At 32.3% G+C, this 20,000-nt stretch overlaps 1 protein-coding gene across 2 annotated transcripts in view; it reads left to right on the forward strand.

Annotated features, from left to right (window-relative positions):
• Positions 1-7,263, forward strand: part of src (v-src avian sarcoma (Schmidt-Ruppin A-2) viral oncogene homolog) — a 116,840-nt gene extending 109,577 nt beyond the window's left edge. For both annotated transcript variants that reach the window (XM_061925383.1, XM_061925387.1), the window contains one exon: positions 6,376-7,263. In XM_061925383.1, coding sequence (XP_061781367.1) covers positions 6,376-6,584 — 209 coding nt within the window. In that variant the 3' untranslated portion in view covers positions 6,585-7,263. The remainder of the gene's footprint in view (positions 1-6,375) is intronic.
• Positions 7,264-20,000: the final 12,737 nt, after the last annotated feature.

Consider the following 20,000-nt stretch of genomic DNA (forward strand, 5'->3'; position numbering starts at 1 on the left):
TGGCTTGTTAAACATTTAATAGGATTTTCAGAGGGAGGAAAAACCAAGGCATTTAATATAAAATGTAAAATGAATAAATACATAAAAAGAAAAAGAAAATATATGGTTAAAAGCCATCGTCCCGGGGAGCATTTCATTTCGTCCCGTGCATTTAAAAAAAATAATAATAATAACAATGAATAATTTCTAAGTCTTTGTTAGCCATTTGTGAAGTTTTGTGCTCGTGCGTAACGTTCGCTCGCATCCTGTGCATCTCCTGGGGGCAAAGCCCCCCCTGTCCTTAAAAGCTAGTGACGCCCCTGCTTTAACTTAACTTTAACTTTACACATACAAACTGTAGCACACAAAAAAGCACATTTAATAAAAAAAACGTTATTATGGTCTTACCTTTACTTATAAGTGCGGGAACAGTGGTGTTGGTGTTGGAGGAGTTGTGAATGAATGAAATATGAAATCCGTGCTGCAGTCTGCAGGTGTACCTAATGTTGTGTCCTTGCAGTCGTTCACGGCTCCTCCGGCGCGAGCATTGTTGTTTTTGCACTTTTTGGCTTCTTGTTAAGTGACTTTTTTTGGGTGGATTCGGTCTTGCACGTGGAGGGTTTGGGTGTGGGCTTTGGTTGGTGTGGCGCTCTCGTCGGGGGATGCAGTCTGCGGCGAAGGTGCCTTAACCAGCACCAGGAGGCGGGGTTACGCGAGCCTCAGCCAGTGCGTCTTCGCAGCAGTTTTATGATCGCTCAGCACAAGAAATACGTTACACACATACAGTTGTTGACAAAATACACTGTACATTATATACCTCAGCTAACTAAACTATGGAAATGTATAATATAGTTCATATAGCAATACGGTCTCACTGCACAGCAGACCAGCAGTTAGCCGAGTCCGTCCATGTTGAGGCACTGAGTGACGTGCCTCGACTGGCTGCTGTTCACCGCACCGTCTCTTCTCAATATTTGAACGGCAAATGTGAAAATTCAGCGATTTTGAATAAAAATAGTCTAAAACTGGTGAAGTTAAATGGAAAACAACTTTATAGTATAATCACTGGATACATATAACAATTAAAAAATTTTTTTTTCTTTTTTACATTTTTTTTCTTTCCATGATGTATTATTGTAGTTTCTTCAAAATAGCCCTTTTGCACACTCTTAGCATTCTCACGATGAGCTTCAAGAGGTCGTCACTTGAATAGGTTTTTGTCAGGTTCAAACACTGATGACATCTATTAAACAAGACAAGAAGCAAGGAATTAAACAGAGACATAATTCAATTTGGCTCAATTGAGGACAGACACCTGGACACTGTACCCTTGAACGGTGTCTCAACATGCTCTGGCGGAAAATTGTACGCCTCCTCTTTTATTTGGACTTTCCCTGATTACATGGCAACAGCTGTTTCTAAGGGACGTGGGTCGTAAACAGCCATCGACTTTGATTACAGAACAGTTCAAAGAAAAGGTCGTAAAACAGTTCACAGAAAAGGTCGCTTGGAGGGGAGTCTGGTCCTGCTTCCTCTCCGCTTTTGTAGTTCTTGGGTCAAGACAATATCTTTCTGTTGATTACAATACATGAAAGAAACAGAACACCTTCATGTTGCTTCCCATCCTACACAGTGGAGTTTTACAAGCCTTCTTCTTGGTAGGTTCAAAGTATCGAAATACATTTTGGTACCGGTACCGGTACCAAAATATTGGTATCGGGACAACCCTAACCAGCACACATATTAAGTTCACTATTTTATTTAAGGACTAAATTACAATAATAAACATATGTTTAATGCACCCTAAGATTTTTTTGTTAAAATAAAGCCAAAAATGCAATTTTTTTGTAGTCTAATGTACGCTAAGATTTTTTTGTTAAAATCAAGTCAAAAATGCCATTTTTTGGTGGTCTCCTTTATTCAACCAGCACACATATCATCATCTCATGACAAAAAACTGTTAAGTGTCAATGATCAATTATTACGAAGAAAGACATTTTTACGGGGGAAAAAAAGGTCATAATATGACAACAGTTATTTCTCGTAAAACTGACTTTTCTCGTGAAACTACGACTATTTTTTCCAAAATATACTAATAACTTTTATTTTCGTAACTTTACTTATGTAACAGTAAGATCTTTTTCTCGTGACAAAAAACTGTTTAGTGTCAATGATCAATTATTACGAAGAAAGACATTTTTACGTGGAAAAAAAATGCCATATGGCAACAGTTAGTTCTTGTAAAACAGACTTTTTCTCGTGAAACTACGACTCTTTTTTCCAAAATATTGTACTATATACTTTTATTTTCGTATCTTTATTCATGTAACATTAAGACCTTTTTCTCGTGACAAAAAAGTGTTTAGTGTCAATGATCAATTATTACGAAGACATTTTTACGAAAAAAAAATGTCAGATGATAACAGTTAGTTCTTGTAAAACAGACTTTTTTACGACTCTTTTTCCCAAAATATTATACTATACGATATTGTCTTGACCCAAGAACTACAAAAGCGGAGAGGAAGCAGGACCAGACTCCCCTCCAAGCGACCTTTTCTGTGAACTGTTTTACGACCTTTTCTGTGAACTGTTTACGACCTTTTCTTTGAACTGTTCTGTAATCAAAGGCGATGGCTGTTTACGACCCACGTCCCTTAGAAACAGCTGTTGCCATGTAATCAGGGAAAGTCCAAATAAAAGTTAAAGTTAAAGTTAAAGTACCAATGATTGTCACACACACTAGGTGTGGCGAGATTATTCTCTGCATTTGACCCAAAAGAGGAGGCGTACATTTTTCGCCAGAGCGTGTTGAGACACTGTTCAAGGGTACAGTGTCCAGGTGTCTGTCCTCAATTGAGCCAAATTTAATTATGTCTCTGTTTAATTCCTTGCTTCTTGTCTTGGCTTGTACTGTATATACCGCTCCATCAGTTTGGGGGTCCTTGGCCTAGACTACGTTGAAGACCCCAGATCTAAAACCTAGAATTCATCTCAGTGATTTTTTAGATTGAGTTTTCCACAGTAAGAAACAATTAGCATGCAGTTACACAACAAAGCATCTTCCTTCTAGAAAATGTTAACCCTAAGATTTTTTTTGTTAAAATAAAGCCAAAAATGCAATTTTTTGGTGGTCTCCTTTTTTCAGAAAAGTATCAAAATACATTTTGGTACCGGTACCGGTACCAAAACATTGGTATCGGGACAACCCTAACCAGCACATATATCAAGTTCACTATTTTATTTAAGGACTAAATTGCAATAATAAACATATATTTAATGTACCCTAAGATTTTTTTGTTAAAATAAAGCCAAAAATGCTATTTTTTGGTGGTCTCCTTTATTCAGAAAAGTATCTAAATACATTTTGGTACCGGTACCAAAATATTGGTATCGGGACAACCCTAACCAGCACATATATCAAGTTCACTATTTTATTTAAGGACTAAATTACAATAATAAACATGTTTAATGTACCCTAAGATTTTTTGGTTAAAATAAAGTCAAAAATGCCATTTTTTGTGGTCTCCTTTATTCAGAAAAGTATCTAAATACATTTTGGTACCGGTACCAAAACATTGGTATCGGGACAACCCAAACCAGCACATATATCAAGTTCACTATTTTATTTAAGGACTAAATTACAATAATAAACATATGTTTAATGTACCCTAAAATTTTTTGGGTTAAAATAAAGCCAAAAATGCAATTTTTTGGTGGTCTCCTTTATTCAGAAAAGTATCTAAATACATTTTGGTACCGGTACTGGTACCAAAACATTGGTATCGGGACAACCCTAACCAGCACATATATCAAGTTCACTATTTTATTTAAGGACTAAATTACAATAATAAACATATGTTTCATGTACCCTAAAATTTTTTGGGTTAAAATAAAGCCAAAAATGCAATTTTTTGGTGGTCTCCTTTATTCAGAAAAGTATCTAAATACATTTTGGTACCGGTACTGGTACCAAAACATTGGTATCGGGACAACCCTAACCAGCACATATATCAAGTTCACTATTTTATTTAAGGACTAAATTACAATAATAAACATATGTTTAATGTACACTAAGATTTTTTGGTTAAAATAAAGTCAAAAATGCCATTTTTTGTGGTCTCCTTTATTCAGAAAAGTATCTAAATACATTTTGGTACCGGTACCAAAACATTGGTATCGGGACAACCCAAACCAGCACATATATCAAGTTCACTATTTTATTTAAGGACTAAATTACAATAATAAACATATGTTTAATGTACCCTAAAATTTTTTGGGTTAAAATAAAGCCAAAAATGCAATTTTTTGGTGGTCTCCTTTATTCAGAAAAGTATCTAAATACATTTTGGTACCGGTACTGGTACCAAAACATTGGTATCGGGACAACCCTAACCAGCACATATATCAAGTTCACTATTTTATTTAAGGACTAAATTACAATAATAAACATATGTTTCATGTACCCTAAAATTTTTTGGGTTAAAATAAAGCCAAAAATGCAATTTTTTGGTGGTCTCCTTTATTCAGAAAAGTATCTAAATACATTTTGGTACCGGTACTGGTACCAAAACATTGGTATCGGGACAACCCTAACCAGCACATATATCAAGTTCACTATTTTATTTAAGGACTAAATTACAATAATAAACATATGTTTAATGTACCCTAAAATTTTTTGGGTTAAAATAAAGCCAAAAATGCAATTTTTTGGTGGTCTCCTTTATTCAGAAAAGTATCTAAATACATTTTGGTACCGGTACCAAAACATTGGTATCGGGACAACCCTAACCAGCACACATATTAAGTTCACTATTTTATTTAAGGACTAAATTACAATAATAAACATATGTTTAATGTACCCTAAGATTTTTTGGTTAAAATAAAGTCAAAAATGCAATTTTTTGGTGGTCTCCTTTATTCAGAAAAGTGTCTAAATACATTTTGGTACCGGTACCGGTACCAAAATATTGGTATCGGGACAACCCAAACCAGCACATATATCAAGTTCACTATTTTATTTAAGGACTAAATTGCAATAATAAACATATGTTTAATGCACCCTAAGATTTTTTTGTTAAAATAAAGCCAAAAATGCCATTTTTTGTGGTCTCCTTTATTCAGAAAAGTATCTAAATACATTTTGGTACCGGTACCGGTACCAAAATATTGGTATCGGGACAACCCTAACCAGCACACATATCAAGTTCACTATTTTATTTAAGGACTAAATTACAATAATAAACATATGTTTAATGTACCCTAAGATTTTTTGGTTAAAATAAAGCCAAAAATGCCATTTTTTGATGGTCTCCTTTATTCAGAAAAGTATCAAAATACATTTTGGTACCGGTACCGGTACCAAAATATTGGTATCGGGACAACCCTAACCAGCACACATATCAAGTTCACTATTTTATTTAAGGACTAAATTGCAATAATAAACATATGTTTAATGCACCCTAAGATTTTTTGGTTAAAATAAAGTCAAAAATGCAATTTTTTTGTGGTCTCCTTTACTCAGAAAAGTATCAAAATACATTTTGGTACCGGTACCGGTACCAAAACATTGGTATCGGGACAACCCTAACCAGCACATATATCAAGTTCACTATTTTATTTAAGGACTAAATTACAATAATAAACATATGTTTAATGTACCCTAAGATTTTTTTGTTAAAATAAAGCCAAAAATGCCATTTTTTTGTGGTCTCCTTTATTCAGGAAAGTATCGAAATACATTTTGGTACCGGGACAATCCTAGCCAGCACACATATCAGGTGAAGTGTTCCTGTCCTGGATCGCAAAATTTTAAAACCAATATTTTGACTTGTGGCCGCCCTATATGAATGTATGGCAATGTAATAATAATAATAATAATAATAGATTTTATTTGTAAAAAGCACTTTATATTTAGTAAACAATCTCAAAGTGCTACAGTGTATTAAAAAAATAAAAAGATAATAAATAAATAAATAAAAATAAAAACTAGAACAGTCATATAGCTATAACTAGTATGCATATATCTAAAAAAAAAAAAAAAAAAAAAAAAAAAGCCTTTTTTTAAAAAAAGAATGGCTTTTAAGCCTTTTTTAAAAGCATCCACAGTCTGTGGTGCCCTCAGGTGGTCAGGGAGAGCGTTCCACAGACTGGGAGCGGCGGAGCTGTGTGTCATTAAAATGTGTCTCTGGTCAATTAAAAAGACAGCGATGATGTATGGGATGTGTCAAAATGTATATTACGCAACACAACCAATGTTGTAATAGTGCTAAGTCGATTAGTCAGCATTAATAGAGCAAAATCAAGCTGTTTGATGCATACCTTGTGGAGTTCATTTGAAAACATTCCGGACGGGGTCGCCTCCAGCCCCCAGTTTTTGACCCCGCTCGTCTGTTCCAGGCATGGTGAACCGCGAGGTCCTGGACCAGGTGGAGCGCGGCTACAGGATGCCGTGCCCGGCCGAGTGCCCGCCGTCTCTGCACGAGCTGATGCAGACCTGCTGGAAGAGGGAGGCCGAGGAGCGGCCCACCTTCGAGTACCTGCACTGCTTCCTGGAGGACTACTTCACCTCCACCGAGCCTCAGTACCAGCCGGGGGAGAACCTGTAACCTTCCGGTACAATCAAGTCGTCTTTTTTTTCCCCAAAGCCAACGGAGAGCGCGAGGTTTCTAGGTCGAGTCCGGCGCCCTCTTGTGGACACTTGTGAGACAACTGCCGAAAAGCGACGCCTCAAAACTGTGGGAACCTGGCTTGTCTTCCATTTCGTTTCTTCCGGGACCCTCCAGCGGAACGTCCACTCACCGCCCGACCACAATCTACCGGGTGTGTTCACTTTACTCATTTCTTCGTGCTTACGTTCTGGTACATCTCTTTGGTACGTCTTCCGGAAATAGTGACAAAACCGACTTTTCCAAACGGTAGAGAGCAGAATTTAACCGCATTGTGCCAATGAAATTCTCTCCCTGGCCTTGCCACTGTGCGAAAGGTACTCGTAAACCGTGCCCATTTGAAGCATTTAAATCTAAACTAAGCTGATCGTCATCAATGTCTCCTAAATTGTGTATTTTTAGACCAGATTTTTACATTTTGTGTGCATTTTGCAGCACAGCAATACACTGGAATGAATGAGCCTCTCATTGATGTAATGCCTCACGTCAGCCTGCAGGGGGGCGCTGCAGGAAGCCCTCCAAAAACATGCATCCACATCTTGAAAGAAATGCAATTGTAAATATACTCAATGTTTATATTTTGTACATATGTTATCTTTATAATTTATTTCTTTAAAAAAAAAAAAAATAACCCTCTGCTTTTGTTTTTTGCTTTTAGCATCGCGTAAATACAAAAAATAAGGTACCGTACTCGCCACGCTGGAAAAGAAAAAAAAACATCGTTTAATTACGAGGAGGAAACTCCTAATGTTCGAAGAATAAAGACGGAAAAATTTTAGCCCGATACGAGAGAAAGAAATTGCGGGAAAATTAGGTAAATATTAAAGCAGTTTTATTGTCACGAGAAAAAGGTCTTAATATTACGTGAATAAAGTTACAAAGTATGTAGTACAATATTTTGAAAAAGAGTCGTAGTTTCACGAGAAAAAGTCAGTTTTACGAGAACTAACTGTTACCATATGACAATTTCTTTCCCGTAAAAATGTCTTTCTTCGTAATAATTGATCATTGACACTAAACAGTTTTTTGTCACGAGAAAAAGGTCTTAATGTTACATGAATAAAGTTACAAAAATAAAATATGTAGTATTATATTTGGGGAAAAAGAGTCGTAGTTTCACGACAAAAAGGTCAGTTTTACAAGAACTAACTGTTACCATATGACTTTTTTTTTCCCCGTAAAAATGTCTTTCTTCGTAATAATTGATCATTGACACTAAACAGTTTTTTGTCACGAGAAAGTAAAGTTACGAAAATAAAAGTGTGTAGTATATTTTGGAAAAAGGACTCGTAGTTTCACGAGAAAAAGTCAGTTTTACGAGAACTAACTGTTATCATATAACACTTTTTTTCTTGTAAAAATGTATTTCTTCGTAATAATTGATCATTGACACTAAACAGTTTTTTGTCACGAGAAAAAAATCTTGATGTTACGTGAATAAAGTTACAAAGTATATAGTACAATATTTTGAAAAAGAGTCGTAGTTTCACGAGAAAAAGTCAGTTTTACAAGAACTAACTGTTACCATATGACAATTTATTTCCCGTAAAAATGTCTTTCTTCGTAATAATTGATTATTGACACTAAACAGTTTTTTGTCACGAGAAAAGGGTCTTGATGTTACGTGAATAAAGTTACAAAGTATATAGTACAATATTTTGAAAAAGAGTCGTAGTTTCACGAGAAAAAGTCAGTTTTACGAGAACTACCTGTTACCATATGACAATTTCTTTCCCGTAAAAATGTCTTTCTTCGTAATAATTGATCATTGACATTAAACAATTTTTTGTCACGAGAAAAAGGTCTTAATGTTACGTGAATAAAGTTACAAAGTATATAGTACAACATTTTGCGAAAAAGAGTCGTATTTACATGAGTAAAGTTACGAAAATAAAAGTATATAGTATATTTTGGAAAAAAGAATCGTAGTTTCGCGAGAAAAAGTCAGTTTTACGAGAACTAATTTTATCATATTATGACCTTTTTTTCCCCCGTAAAAATGTCTTTCCTCGTAATAATTGATTATTGACACTAAACAGTTTTTTGTCACGAGAAAAAAGTCTTGATGTTACGTGAATAAAGTTACAAAGTATATAGTACAATATTTTGAAAAAAAGAGTCGTAGTTTCACGAGAAAAAGTCAGTTTTACGAGAACTAACTGTTACCATATGACAATTTATTTCCCGTAAAAATGTCTTTCTTCGTAATAATTGATCATTGACACGAAACAGTTTTTTGTCACGAGAAAAAAGTCTTAATGTTACATGAATAAAGTTACAAAAATAAAGAGTGTAGTATAATATTTGGGGGAAAAGAGTCGTAGTTTCACGACAAAAAAGTCAGTTTTACAAGAACTAACTGTTATCATATGACTTTTTTTTTTTCCCGTAACAATGTCTTTCTTCGTAATAATTGATCATTGACACTAAACAGTTTTTTGTCACGAGAAAGTAAAGTTACGAAAATAAAAGTGTGTAGTATATTTTGGAAAAAGGACTCGTAGTTTCACGAGAAAAAGTCAGTTTTACGATAACTAACTGTTATCATATAACACTTTTTTTCTCGTAAAAATGTATTTCTTCGTAATAATTGATCATTGACACTAAACAGTTTTTTGTCTCGAGAAAAAGGTCTTAATGTTACATGAATAAAGTTACAAAGTATGTAGTACAATATTTTGGAAAAAAAGAGTCGTAGTTTCACGAGAAAAAGTCAGTTTTACGAGAACTAGCTGTTATCATATAACACTTTTTTTCTCGTAAAAATGTATTTCTTCGTAATAATTGATCATTGACACTAAACAGTTTTTTGTCACGAGAAAAAGGTCTTGATGTTACGTGAATAAAGTTACGAAAATAAAAGTTATTAGTATATTTTGGAAAAAAGAGTCGTAGATTCACGAGAAAAAGTCAGTTTTACGAGAACTAACTGTTATCATATGACATTTTTTTCCCCGTAAAAATGTCTTTCTTCGTAATAATTGATCATTGACACTAAACAGTTTTTTGTCACGAGAAAAAAATCTTGATGTTACGTGAATAAAGTTACAAAGTATATAGTACAATATTTTGAAAAAGAGTCGTAGTTTCACGAGAAAAAGTCAGTTTTAGAACTAACTGTTACCATATGACAATTTATTTCCCGTAAAAATGTCTTTCTTCGTAATAATTGATTATTGACACTAAACAGTTTATTGTCACGAGAAAAAGGTCTTGATGTTACGTGAATAAAGTTACAAAGTATATAGTACAATATTTTGAAAAAGAGTCGTAGTTTCACGAGAAAAAGTCAGTTTTACGAGAACTACCTGTTACCATATGACAATTTCTTTCCCGTAAAAATGTCTTTCTTCGTAATAATTGATCATTGACATTAAACAATTTTTTGTCACGAGAAAAAGGTCTTAATGTTACGTGAATAAAGTTACAAAGTATATAGTACAACATTTTGCGAAAAAGAGTCGTATTTACATGAGTAAAGTTACGAAAATAAAAGTATATAGTATATTTTGGAAAAAAGAATCGTAGTTTCGCGAGAAAAAGTCAGTTTTACGAGAACTAATTTTATCATATTATGACCTTTTTTTCCCCCGTAAAAATGTCTTTCCTCGTAATAATTGATTATTGACACTAAACAGTTTATTGTCACGAGAAAAAGGTCTTGATGTTACGTGAATAAAGTTACAAAGTATATAGTACAATATTTTGAAAAAGAGTCGTAGTTTCACGAGAAAAAGTCAGTTTTACGAGAACTAACTGTTACCATATGACAATTTATTTCCCGTAAAAATGTCTTTCTTCGTAATAATTGATTATTGACACTAAACAGTTTTTTGTCACGAGAAAAAGGTCTTAATGTTACATGAATAAAGTTACAAAAATAAAGAGTGTAGTATAATATTTTGGGAAAAAGAGTCGTAGTTTCACGACAAAAAAGTCAGTTTTACGAGAACTAACTGTTATCATATGACATTTTTTTTCCCGTAAAAATGTCTTTCTTCGTAATAATTGATCATTGTTTTGTCACGAGAAAAAGGTCTTAATGTTACTTTATTTTTGTAACTTTATTCATGTAACATTAAGACCTTTTTCTCATGACAAAAAACTGTTAAGTGTCAATTATCAATTATTACGAAGAAAGACATTTTTACGGGGAAAAAAGGTCATAATATGACAACAGTTATTTCTCGTAAAACTGACTTTTTCTCGTGAAACTACGATTCTTTTTTCCAAAATATACTAATAACTTTTATTTTCGTAACTTTACTTATGTAACATTAAGACCTTTTTCTCGTGACAAAAAACTGTTAAGTGTCAATTATCAATTATTACGAAGAAAGATATTTTTACGGGAAAAAAAATTTCATATGATAACAGTTAGTTCTTGTATAACAGACTTTTTCTCGTGAAACTACGACTCTTTTTTCCAAAATATTGTACTATATACTTTTATTTTCGTAACTTTATTCATGTAACATTAAGACCTTTTTCTCGTGACAAAAAACTGTCAAGTGTCAATTATCAATTATTACGAAGAAAGACATTTTTACGAAAAAAAATGTCAGATGACAACAGTTAGTTCTTGTAAAACAGACTTTTTTTACGACTCTTTTTCCCAAAATATTGTACTACATACTTTATTTTTGTAACTTTATTCATGTATGTAGTATAATATTTTGGGAAAAAAGAGTCGTAGTTTCACGACAAAAAAGTCTGTTTTACAAGAACTAACTGTTATCATATGACATTTTTTTTCCCGTAAAAATGTCTTTCTTCGTAATAATTGATCATTGACACTAAACAGTTTTTTGTCTCGAGAAAAAGGTCTTGATGTTACGTGAATAAAGTTACAAAGTATATAGTACAACATTTTGCGAAAAAGAGTCGTATTTACATGAGTAAAGTTACGAAAATAAAGGTATATAGTATATTTTGGAAAAAAGAGTCGTAGTTTCGCGAGAAAAAGTCAGTTTTACGAGAACTAACTTTATCATATTATGACCTTTTTTTCCCCCGTAAAAATGTCTTTCCTCGTAATAATTGATTATTGACACTAAACAGTTTTTTGTCACGAGAAAAAAGTCTTGATGTTACATGAATAAAGTTACAAAGTATATAGTACAATATTTTGGAAAAAAGAGTCGTAGTTTCACGAGAAAAAGTCAGTTTTACGAGAACTAACTGTTACCATATGACAATTTCTTTCCCGTAAAAATGTCTTTCTTCGTAATAATTGATCATTGACACTAAACAGTTTTTTGTCACGAGAAAAAGGTCTTAATGTTACATGAATAAAGTTACAAAAATAAAGAGTGTAGTATAATATTTGGGGAAAAAGAGTCGTAGTTTCACGACAAAAAAGTCAGTTTTACGAGAACTAACTGTTATCATATGACTTTTTTTTCCCCCGTAAAAATGTCTTTCTTCGTAATAATTGATCATTGACACTAAACAGTTTTTTGTCACGAGAAAGTAAAGTTAGGAAAATAAAAGTGTGTAGTATATTTTGAAAAAAAGAGTCGTAGTTTCACGAGAAAAAGTCAGTTTTACGAGAACTAACTGTTACCATATGACAATTTCTTTCCCGTAAAAATGTATTTCTTCGTAATAATTGATTATTGACACTAAACAGTTTTTTGTCACGAGAAAAAGGTCTTAATGTTACATGAATAAAGTTACAAAAATAAAATATGTAGTATAATATTTGGGGAAAAAGAGTCGTAGTTTCACGACAAAAAAGTCTGTTTTACAAGAACTAACTGTTACCATATGACAATTTCTTTCCCGTAAAAATGTCTTTCTTCGTAATAATTGATCATTGACACTAAACAGTTTTTTGTCACGAGAAAAAGGTCTTAATGTTACATGAATAAAGTTACAAAAACAAAGAGTGTAGTATAATATTTGGGGAAAAAGAGTCGTAGTTTCACGACAAAAAAGTCAGTTTTACGAGAACTAACTGTTATCATATGACTTTTTTTTCCCCCGTAAAAATGTATTTCTTCGTAATAATTGATCATTGACACTAAACAGTTTTTTGTCACGAGAAAGTAAAGTTAGGAAAATAAAAGTGTGTAGTATATTTTGAAAAAAAGAGTCGTAGTTTCACGAGAAAAAGTCAGTTTTACGAGAACTAACTGTTACCATATGACAATTTCTTTCCCGTAAAAATGTATTTCTTCGTAATAATTGATTATTGACACTAAACAGTTTTTTGTCACGAGAAAAAGGTCTTAATGTTACATGAATAAAGTTACAAAAATAAAATATGTAGTATAATATTTGGGGAAAAAGAGTCGTAGTTTCACGACAAAAAAGTCTGTTTTACAAGAACTAACTGTTGTCATCTGACATTTTTTTTTTCCCGTAACAATGTCTTTCTTCGTAATAATTGATCATTGACACTTAACAGTTTTTTGTCACGAGAAAAAGGTCTTAATGTTACTTTATTTCTGTAACTTTATTCATGTAACATTAAGACCTTTTTCTCTGACAAAAAGCTGTTAAGTGTCAATTATCAATTATTACGAAGAAAGACGTTTTTACGGGTCAAATAAGGTCATAATATGACAACAGTTATTTCTCGTGAAACTACGATTCTTTTTTCCAAAATATACTAACTTTTATTTTCGTAACTTTACTTATGTAACATTAAGACCTTTTTCTCGTGACAAAAAACTGTCAAGTGTCAATTATCAATTATTACGAAGAAAGACATTTTTACGAAAAAAAATGTCAGATGACAACAGTTAGTTCTTGTAAAACAGACTTTTTGTCGTGAAACTACGACTCTTTTTTCCCAAAATATTGTACTATATACTTTTATTTTCGTAACTTTATTCATGTAACATTAAGACCTTTTTCTCGTGACAAAAAAGTGTTTAGTGTCAATGATCAATTATTACGAAGAAAGACATTTTTACGAAAAAAAATGTCAGATGACAACAGTTAGTTCTTGTAAAACAGACTTTTTTATGACTTTTTTCCCCCAAAATATTATACTACATACTTTATTTTTGTAACTTTATTCATGTATGTAGTATAATATTTTGGGAAAAAGAGTCGTAGTTTCACGACAAAAAAGTAAGTTTTACAAGAACTAACTGTTTTTTCCCCCGTAAAAATGTCTTTCTTCGTAATAATTGATTATTGACACTAAACAGTTTTTTGTCACGAGAAAAAGGTTCTAATGTTACATAAGTAAAGTTACGAAAATAGTATTTTTTGGGGAAAAGAGTCGTAGTTTCACGACAAAAAAGTATGTTTTACAAGAACAAACTATTGTCTTATTATGACCTTTTTTTTCTTAAAAAAATCTTGTAACATTGTGATGGCTTCCCTCGTATGTATTGCTGCGAAAATATCGTCACAATGTCACAACTTTTTTCTTTTTACGTGCAAGTTTATTTCAGAAACATTGCAACAATTTTTACGTAACGAGACAACGTATTTCTCGTAGTATTTCCAGAAATTAAGTAAATAACAAAACAGTTTTATCGTCACGAGAAAAAGGTCTTAATGTTATGTGAATAAAGTTTCAAAAATAAAGTATGTAGTTTAATATTTTGGAAAAAAGAGTCGTAGTTTCACGCGAAAAAGTCCGTTATACAAGAACTAACTGTATTTATGACCTTTTTTGTTCTTGTAAAAATTACTTTCCTCGTAATAATTAATCATTGTCACAAAACAGTTTTTTGTCACAAGAAAAAGGTCCTAATGTTACATAACTAAAGTTACGAAAATCAAGTAACCCTACAAAACGTTGTAATGCTCGGGGAATGTTACGAAAAGTGAAATTAAAAACGTAAATGAGTTGTGATGTTACGATAATTGGCATTAACGTTACAGAAAGTTGTAAATAGAAAAAAATAGTATTGTTGTTGAGGACGAAATGTTGCGGAAATGTTACAAGAGGAATAGTCGTAATTTTACGATATTATTTAAATGTATTTTTATGAGAATAATGTCAAATTTTGACAGAAGGGTTGTCGTTTCACGAGAAAACGAGTTTGACAAGAACTAACTATTGTCCTAATATGACATTTTTTTCTTATAAAAATCGTGTAACATTCTGATGTCTTTCCTCGTAATAACTGAACGCAATTGTATTGTTGTGGAAATATCGTCACCATGTCACAACTTTTTTCTTTTAACGTGCAAGTTTATTTTAGCCACATTATTTACGTAACGACACAACGTATTTCTCGTAACATTTGCAAAATGATATAAATGTTAAAACAGTTTAATTGTGACAAGAAACAGATCTTAAGGTTACACAAATAAAGTTACGATAATCAAGTAACCCTACTAAAAGCAGTTACTTTAGTAACAGTCCATGTTTTTCTCGTAACAATAGAACTGACTTCTCGTAATATTGCGATTTTTTTTTATCGTTGTTCTCGTAACAACGTATTTTTTGTAAAATCAAGACTTTTTTTCTTGTGATCCTGCAAGTTTATTTGTGTAACTTTGTGGCGTTGTTCTCTGAGCCGACGTATTTTTCATAACATTCAGACTTTTTCCTATGTCGACGGAACACAATTGCGTTATCGCGAGAATATCGTCACAATGTTACAACTTTTTTTCTTTTGACGTCGGAAGTTTATTTTCGTAACATTGCGACATTATTTACATAACAACGAAGCATATATATCTCATGAGATTTATTTTCTTTTTTGTTACTAATTTGTTTTCGTAAAATTGGGACAATGTTCACGCAACAATATAATATATTTTTCGTAACATTTGCAAAATTACATAAATGTTAAAAAAAAATTCTGTCACGAGAAATAGATTTTAAGGTTACACAAATTTACAGTAATAAAGTAATCCTACAAAAAAGCTGTTACTTCAGTAACAGTCCATGTTTTTCTCGTAACAATAGAACTGACTTCTCGTAACATTGCGATTTTTTTATCGTTGTTCTCGTAACAACGTATTTTTTTGTAACATCAAGACTTTGTTCTTGTGATCCTACAAGTTTATTTGTGTAACTTTGTGGCGTTCTTCTCTGAGCCGACGTATTTTTCATAACATTCAGACTTTTTCCTATGTCGACGGAACACAATTGCGTTATCTCGAGAATATCGTCACAGTTTTACAACTTTTTTTCTTTTGACGTCGGAAGTTTATTTTCGTAACATTGCGACATTATTTACATAACAACGAAGCATATATATCTCATGAGATTTATTTTCTTTTTTTTTTGTTACTAATTTGTTTTCGTAAAATTGGGACAATGTTCTCGTCGCAATATAATACATTTCTCGTAACATTTGCAAAATTATATAAATGTTAAAAAAAAAATTCTGTCACGAGAAATAGATCTTAAGGTTACACACATTTACAGTAATCAAGTAATCCTACAAGAAGCTGATACTTCAGTAACAGTCCATGTTTTTCTCGTAACAATAGAACTGACTTCTCGTAACTTTGCGACTTTTTTAACGTTATTCTCGTAACAACGTATTTTTTTGTAACATCAAGACTTTGTTCTTGTGATCCTGCAAGTTTATTTGTGTAACTTTGTGGCGTTGTTCTCTGAGCCGACGTATTTTTCATAACGTTCAGACTTTTTCCTATGTCGACGGAACACAATTGCGTTATCGCGAGAATATCGTCACAATGTTACAACTTTTTTTCTTTTGACGTCGGAAGTTTATTTTCGTAACATTGCGACATTATTTACATAACAATGAAGCATGTATCTCATGAGATTTCTTTTCTTTTTTTGTTACTAATTTGTTTTCGTAAAATTGGGACAATGTTCACGCAACAATATAATATATTTTTCGTAACATTTGCAAAATTACATAAATGTTCAAACATTTTTTCTGTCACGAGAAATAGATCTTAAGGTTACACAAATTTACAGTAATCAAGTAACCCTACAAAAAGCTGTTACTTCAGTAACAGTCCATGTTTTTCTCGTAACAATAGAACAGACTTCTCGTAACATTGCGATTTTTTTTATCGTTATTCTCGTAACAACGTATTTTTTTGTAACATCAAGACTTTGTTCTTGTGATCCTGCAAGTTTATTTGTGTAACTTTGTGGCGTTGTTCTCTGAGCCGACGTATTTTTCATAACATTCAGACTTTTTCCTATGTCGACGGAACACAATTGCGTTATCTCGAGAATATCGTCACAGTTTTACAACTTTTTTTCTTTTGACGTCGGAAGTTTATTTTCGTAACATTGCGACATTTTTTACATAACAATGAAGCATATATATCTCATGAGATTTATTTTCTTTTTTTGTTACTGATTTGTTTTCGTAAAATTGGGACAATGTTCTCGTAGCAATTTCTCGTAACATTTGCAAAATTATATAAATGTTAAAACATTTTTTCTGTCACGAGAAATAGATCTTAATGTTACACAAATTTACAGTAATCAAGTAATCCTACAAAAAGCTGTTACTTCAGTAACAGTCCATGTTTTTCTCGTAACAATAGAACTGACTTCTCGTAACATTGCGACTTTTTTAACGTTATTCTCGTAACAACGTATTTTTTTGTAACATCAAGACTTTTTTTCTTGTGATCCTGCAAGTTTATTTGTGTAACTTTGTGGCGTTGTTCTCTGAGCCGACGTATTTTTCATAACATTCAGACTTTTTCCTATGTCGACGGAACACAATTGCGTTATCTCGAGAATATCGTCACAGTTTTACAACTTTTTTTCTTTTGACGTCGGAAGTTTATTTTCGTAACATTGCGACATTTTTTACATAACAATGAAGCATATATATCTCATGAGATTTATTTTCTTTTTTTGTTACTGATTTGTTTTCGTAAAATTGGGACAATGTTCTCGTAGCAATTTCTCGTAACATTTGCAAAATTATATAAATGTTAAAACATTTTTTCTGTCACGAGAAATAGATCTTAATGTTACACAAATTTACAGTAATCAAGTAATCCTACAAAAAGCTGTTACTTCAGTAACAGTCCATGTTTTTCTCGTAACAATAGAACTGACTTCTCGTAACATTGCGACTTTTTTATCGTTGTTCTCGTAACAACGTATTTTTTTGTAACATCAAGACTTTGTTCTTGTGATCCTGCAAGTTTATTTGTGTAACTTTGTGGCGTTGTTCTCTGAGCCGACGTATTTTTCATAACATTCAGACTTTTTCCTATGTCGACGGAACACAATCGCGTTATCGCGAGAATATCGTCACAGTGTTACAACTTTTTTTCTTTTGACGTCGGAAGTTTATTTTCATAACATTGCGACATTATTTACATAACAACGAAGCATATATATCTCATGAGATTTATTTTCTTTTTTGTTACTGATTTGTTTTCGTAAAATTGGGACAATGTTCTCGCAACAATATAATATATTTTTCGTAACATTTGCAAAATTACATAAATGTTAAAAAAAAATTCTGTCACGAGAAATAGATTTTAAGGTTACACAAATTTACAGTAATAAAGTAATCCTACAAAAAAGCTGTTACTTCAGTAACAGTCCATGTTTTTCTCGTAACAATAGAACTGACTTCTCGTAATATTGCGATTTTTTTTATCGTTGTTCTCGTAACAACGTATTTTTTTGTAACATCAAGACTTTGTTCTTGTGATATTGCAAGTTTATTTGTGTAACTTTGTGGCGTTGTTCTCTGAGCCGACGTATTTTTCATAACTTTCAGACTTTTTCCTATGTCGACGGAACACAATTGCGTTATCGCGAGAATATCGTCACAATGTTACAACTTTTTTTCTTTTGACGTCGGAAGTTTATTTTCGTAACATTGCGACATTATTTACATAACAACGAAGCATATATATCTCGAGATTTATTTTCTTTTTTGTTACTGATTTGTTTTCGTAAAATTGGGACAATGTTCTCGCAACAATATAATATATTTTTCGTAACATTTGCAAAATTACATAAATGTTAAAACATTTTTTCTGTCACGAGAAATAGATCTTAATGTTACACAAATTTACAGTAATCAAGTAACCCTACAAAAAGCTGTTACTTCAGAAACAGTCCATGTTTTCTCGTAACAATAGAACTAACTTCTCGTAACATTGCGACTTTTTTAACGTTATTCTCGTAACAACGTATTTTCTTGTAACATCAAGACTTTGTTCTTGTGATCCTGCAAGTTTATTTGTGTAACTTTGTGGCGTTGTTCTCTGAGCCGACGTATTTTTCATAACATTCAGACTTTTTCCGATGTCGACGGAACACAATCGCGTTATCGCGGGAATATCGTCACAATGTTACAACTTTTTTTCTTTTGACGTCGGAAGTTTATTTTCGTAACATTGCGACATTTACATAACAATGAAGCATATATATCTCATGAGATTTATTTTCTTTTTTTGTTACTAATTTGTTTTCGTAAAATTGGGACAATGTTCTCGTAGCAATTTCTCGTAACATTTGCAAAATTATATAAATGTTAAAACATTTTTTCTGTCACGAGAAATAGATCTTAATGTTACACAAATTTACAGTAATCAAGTAACCCTACAAAAAGCTGTTACTTCAGTAACAGTCCATGTTTTTCTCGTAACAATAGAACAGACTTCTCGTAACATTGCGACTTTTTTAACGTTATTCTCGTAACAACGTATTTTTTTGTAACATCAAGACTTTGTTCTTGTGATCCTGCAAGTTTATTTGTGTAACTTTGTGGCGTTGTTCTCTGAGCCGACGTATTTTTCATAACATTCAGACTTTTTCCTATGTCGACGGAACACAATCGCGTTATCGCGAGAATATCGTCACAGTGTTACAACTTTTTTTCTTTTGACGTCGGAAGTTTATTTTCGTAACATTGCGACATTATTTACATAACAATGAAGCATATATATCTCATGAGATTTATTTTCTTTTTTTGTTACTAATTTGTTTTCGTAAAATTGGGACAATGTTCTCGTCGCAATATAATACATTTCTCGTAACATTTGCAAAATTATATAAATGTTAAAAAAAAAATTCTGTCACGAGAAATAGATCTTAAGGTTACACACATTTACAGTAATCAAGTAATCCTACAAGAAGCTGATACTTCAGTAACAGTCCATGTTTTTCTCGTAACAATAGAACTGACTTCTCGTAACATTGCGACTTTTTTAACGTTATTCTCGTAACAACGTATTTTTTTGTAACATCAAGACTTTTGTTCTTGTGAGCCTGCAAGTTTATTTGTGTAACTTTGTGTCGTTGTTCTCTGAGCCGACGTATTTTTCATAACATTCAGACTTTTTCCTATGTCGATGGAACACAATCACGTTATTACGAGAATATCGTCACAATGTTACAACTTTTTTTCTTTTGACGTCAGAAGTTTATTTTCGTAACATTGCGACATTATTTACATAACAATGAAG

This window comes from Nerophis lumbriciformis, linkage group LG01, assembly GCF_033978685.3.
Source record: "Nerophis lumbriciformis linkage group LG01, RoL_Nlum_v2.1, whole genome shotgun sequence".
Classification (NCBI taxonomy): domain Eukaryota; kingdom Metazoa; phylum Chordata; class Actinopteri; order Syngnathiformes; family Syngnathidae; genus Nerophis; species Nerophis lumbriciformis.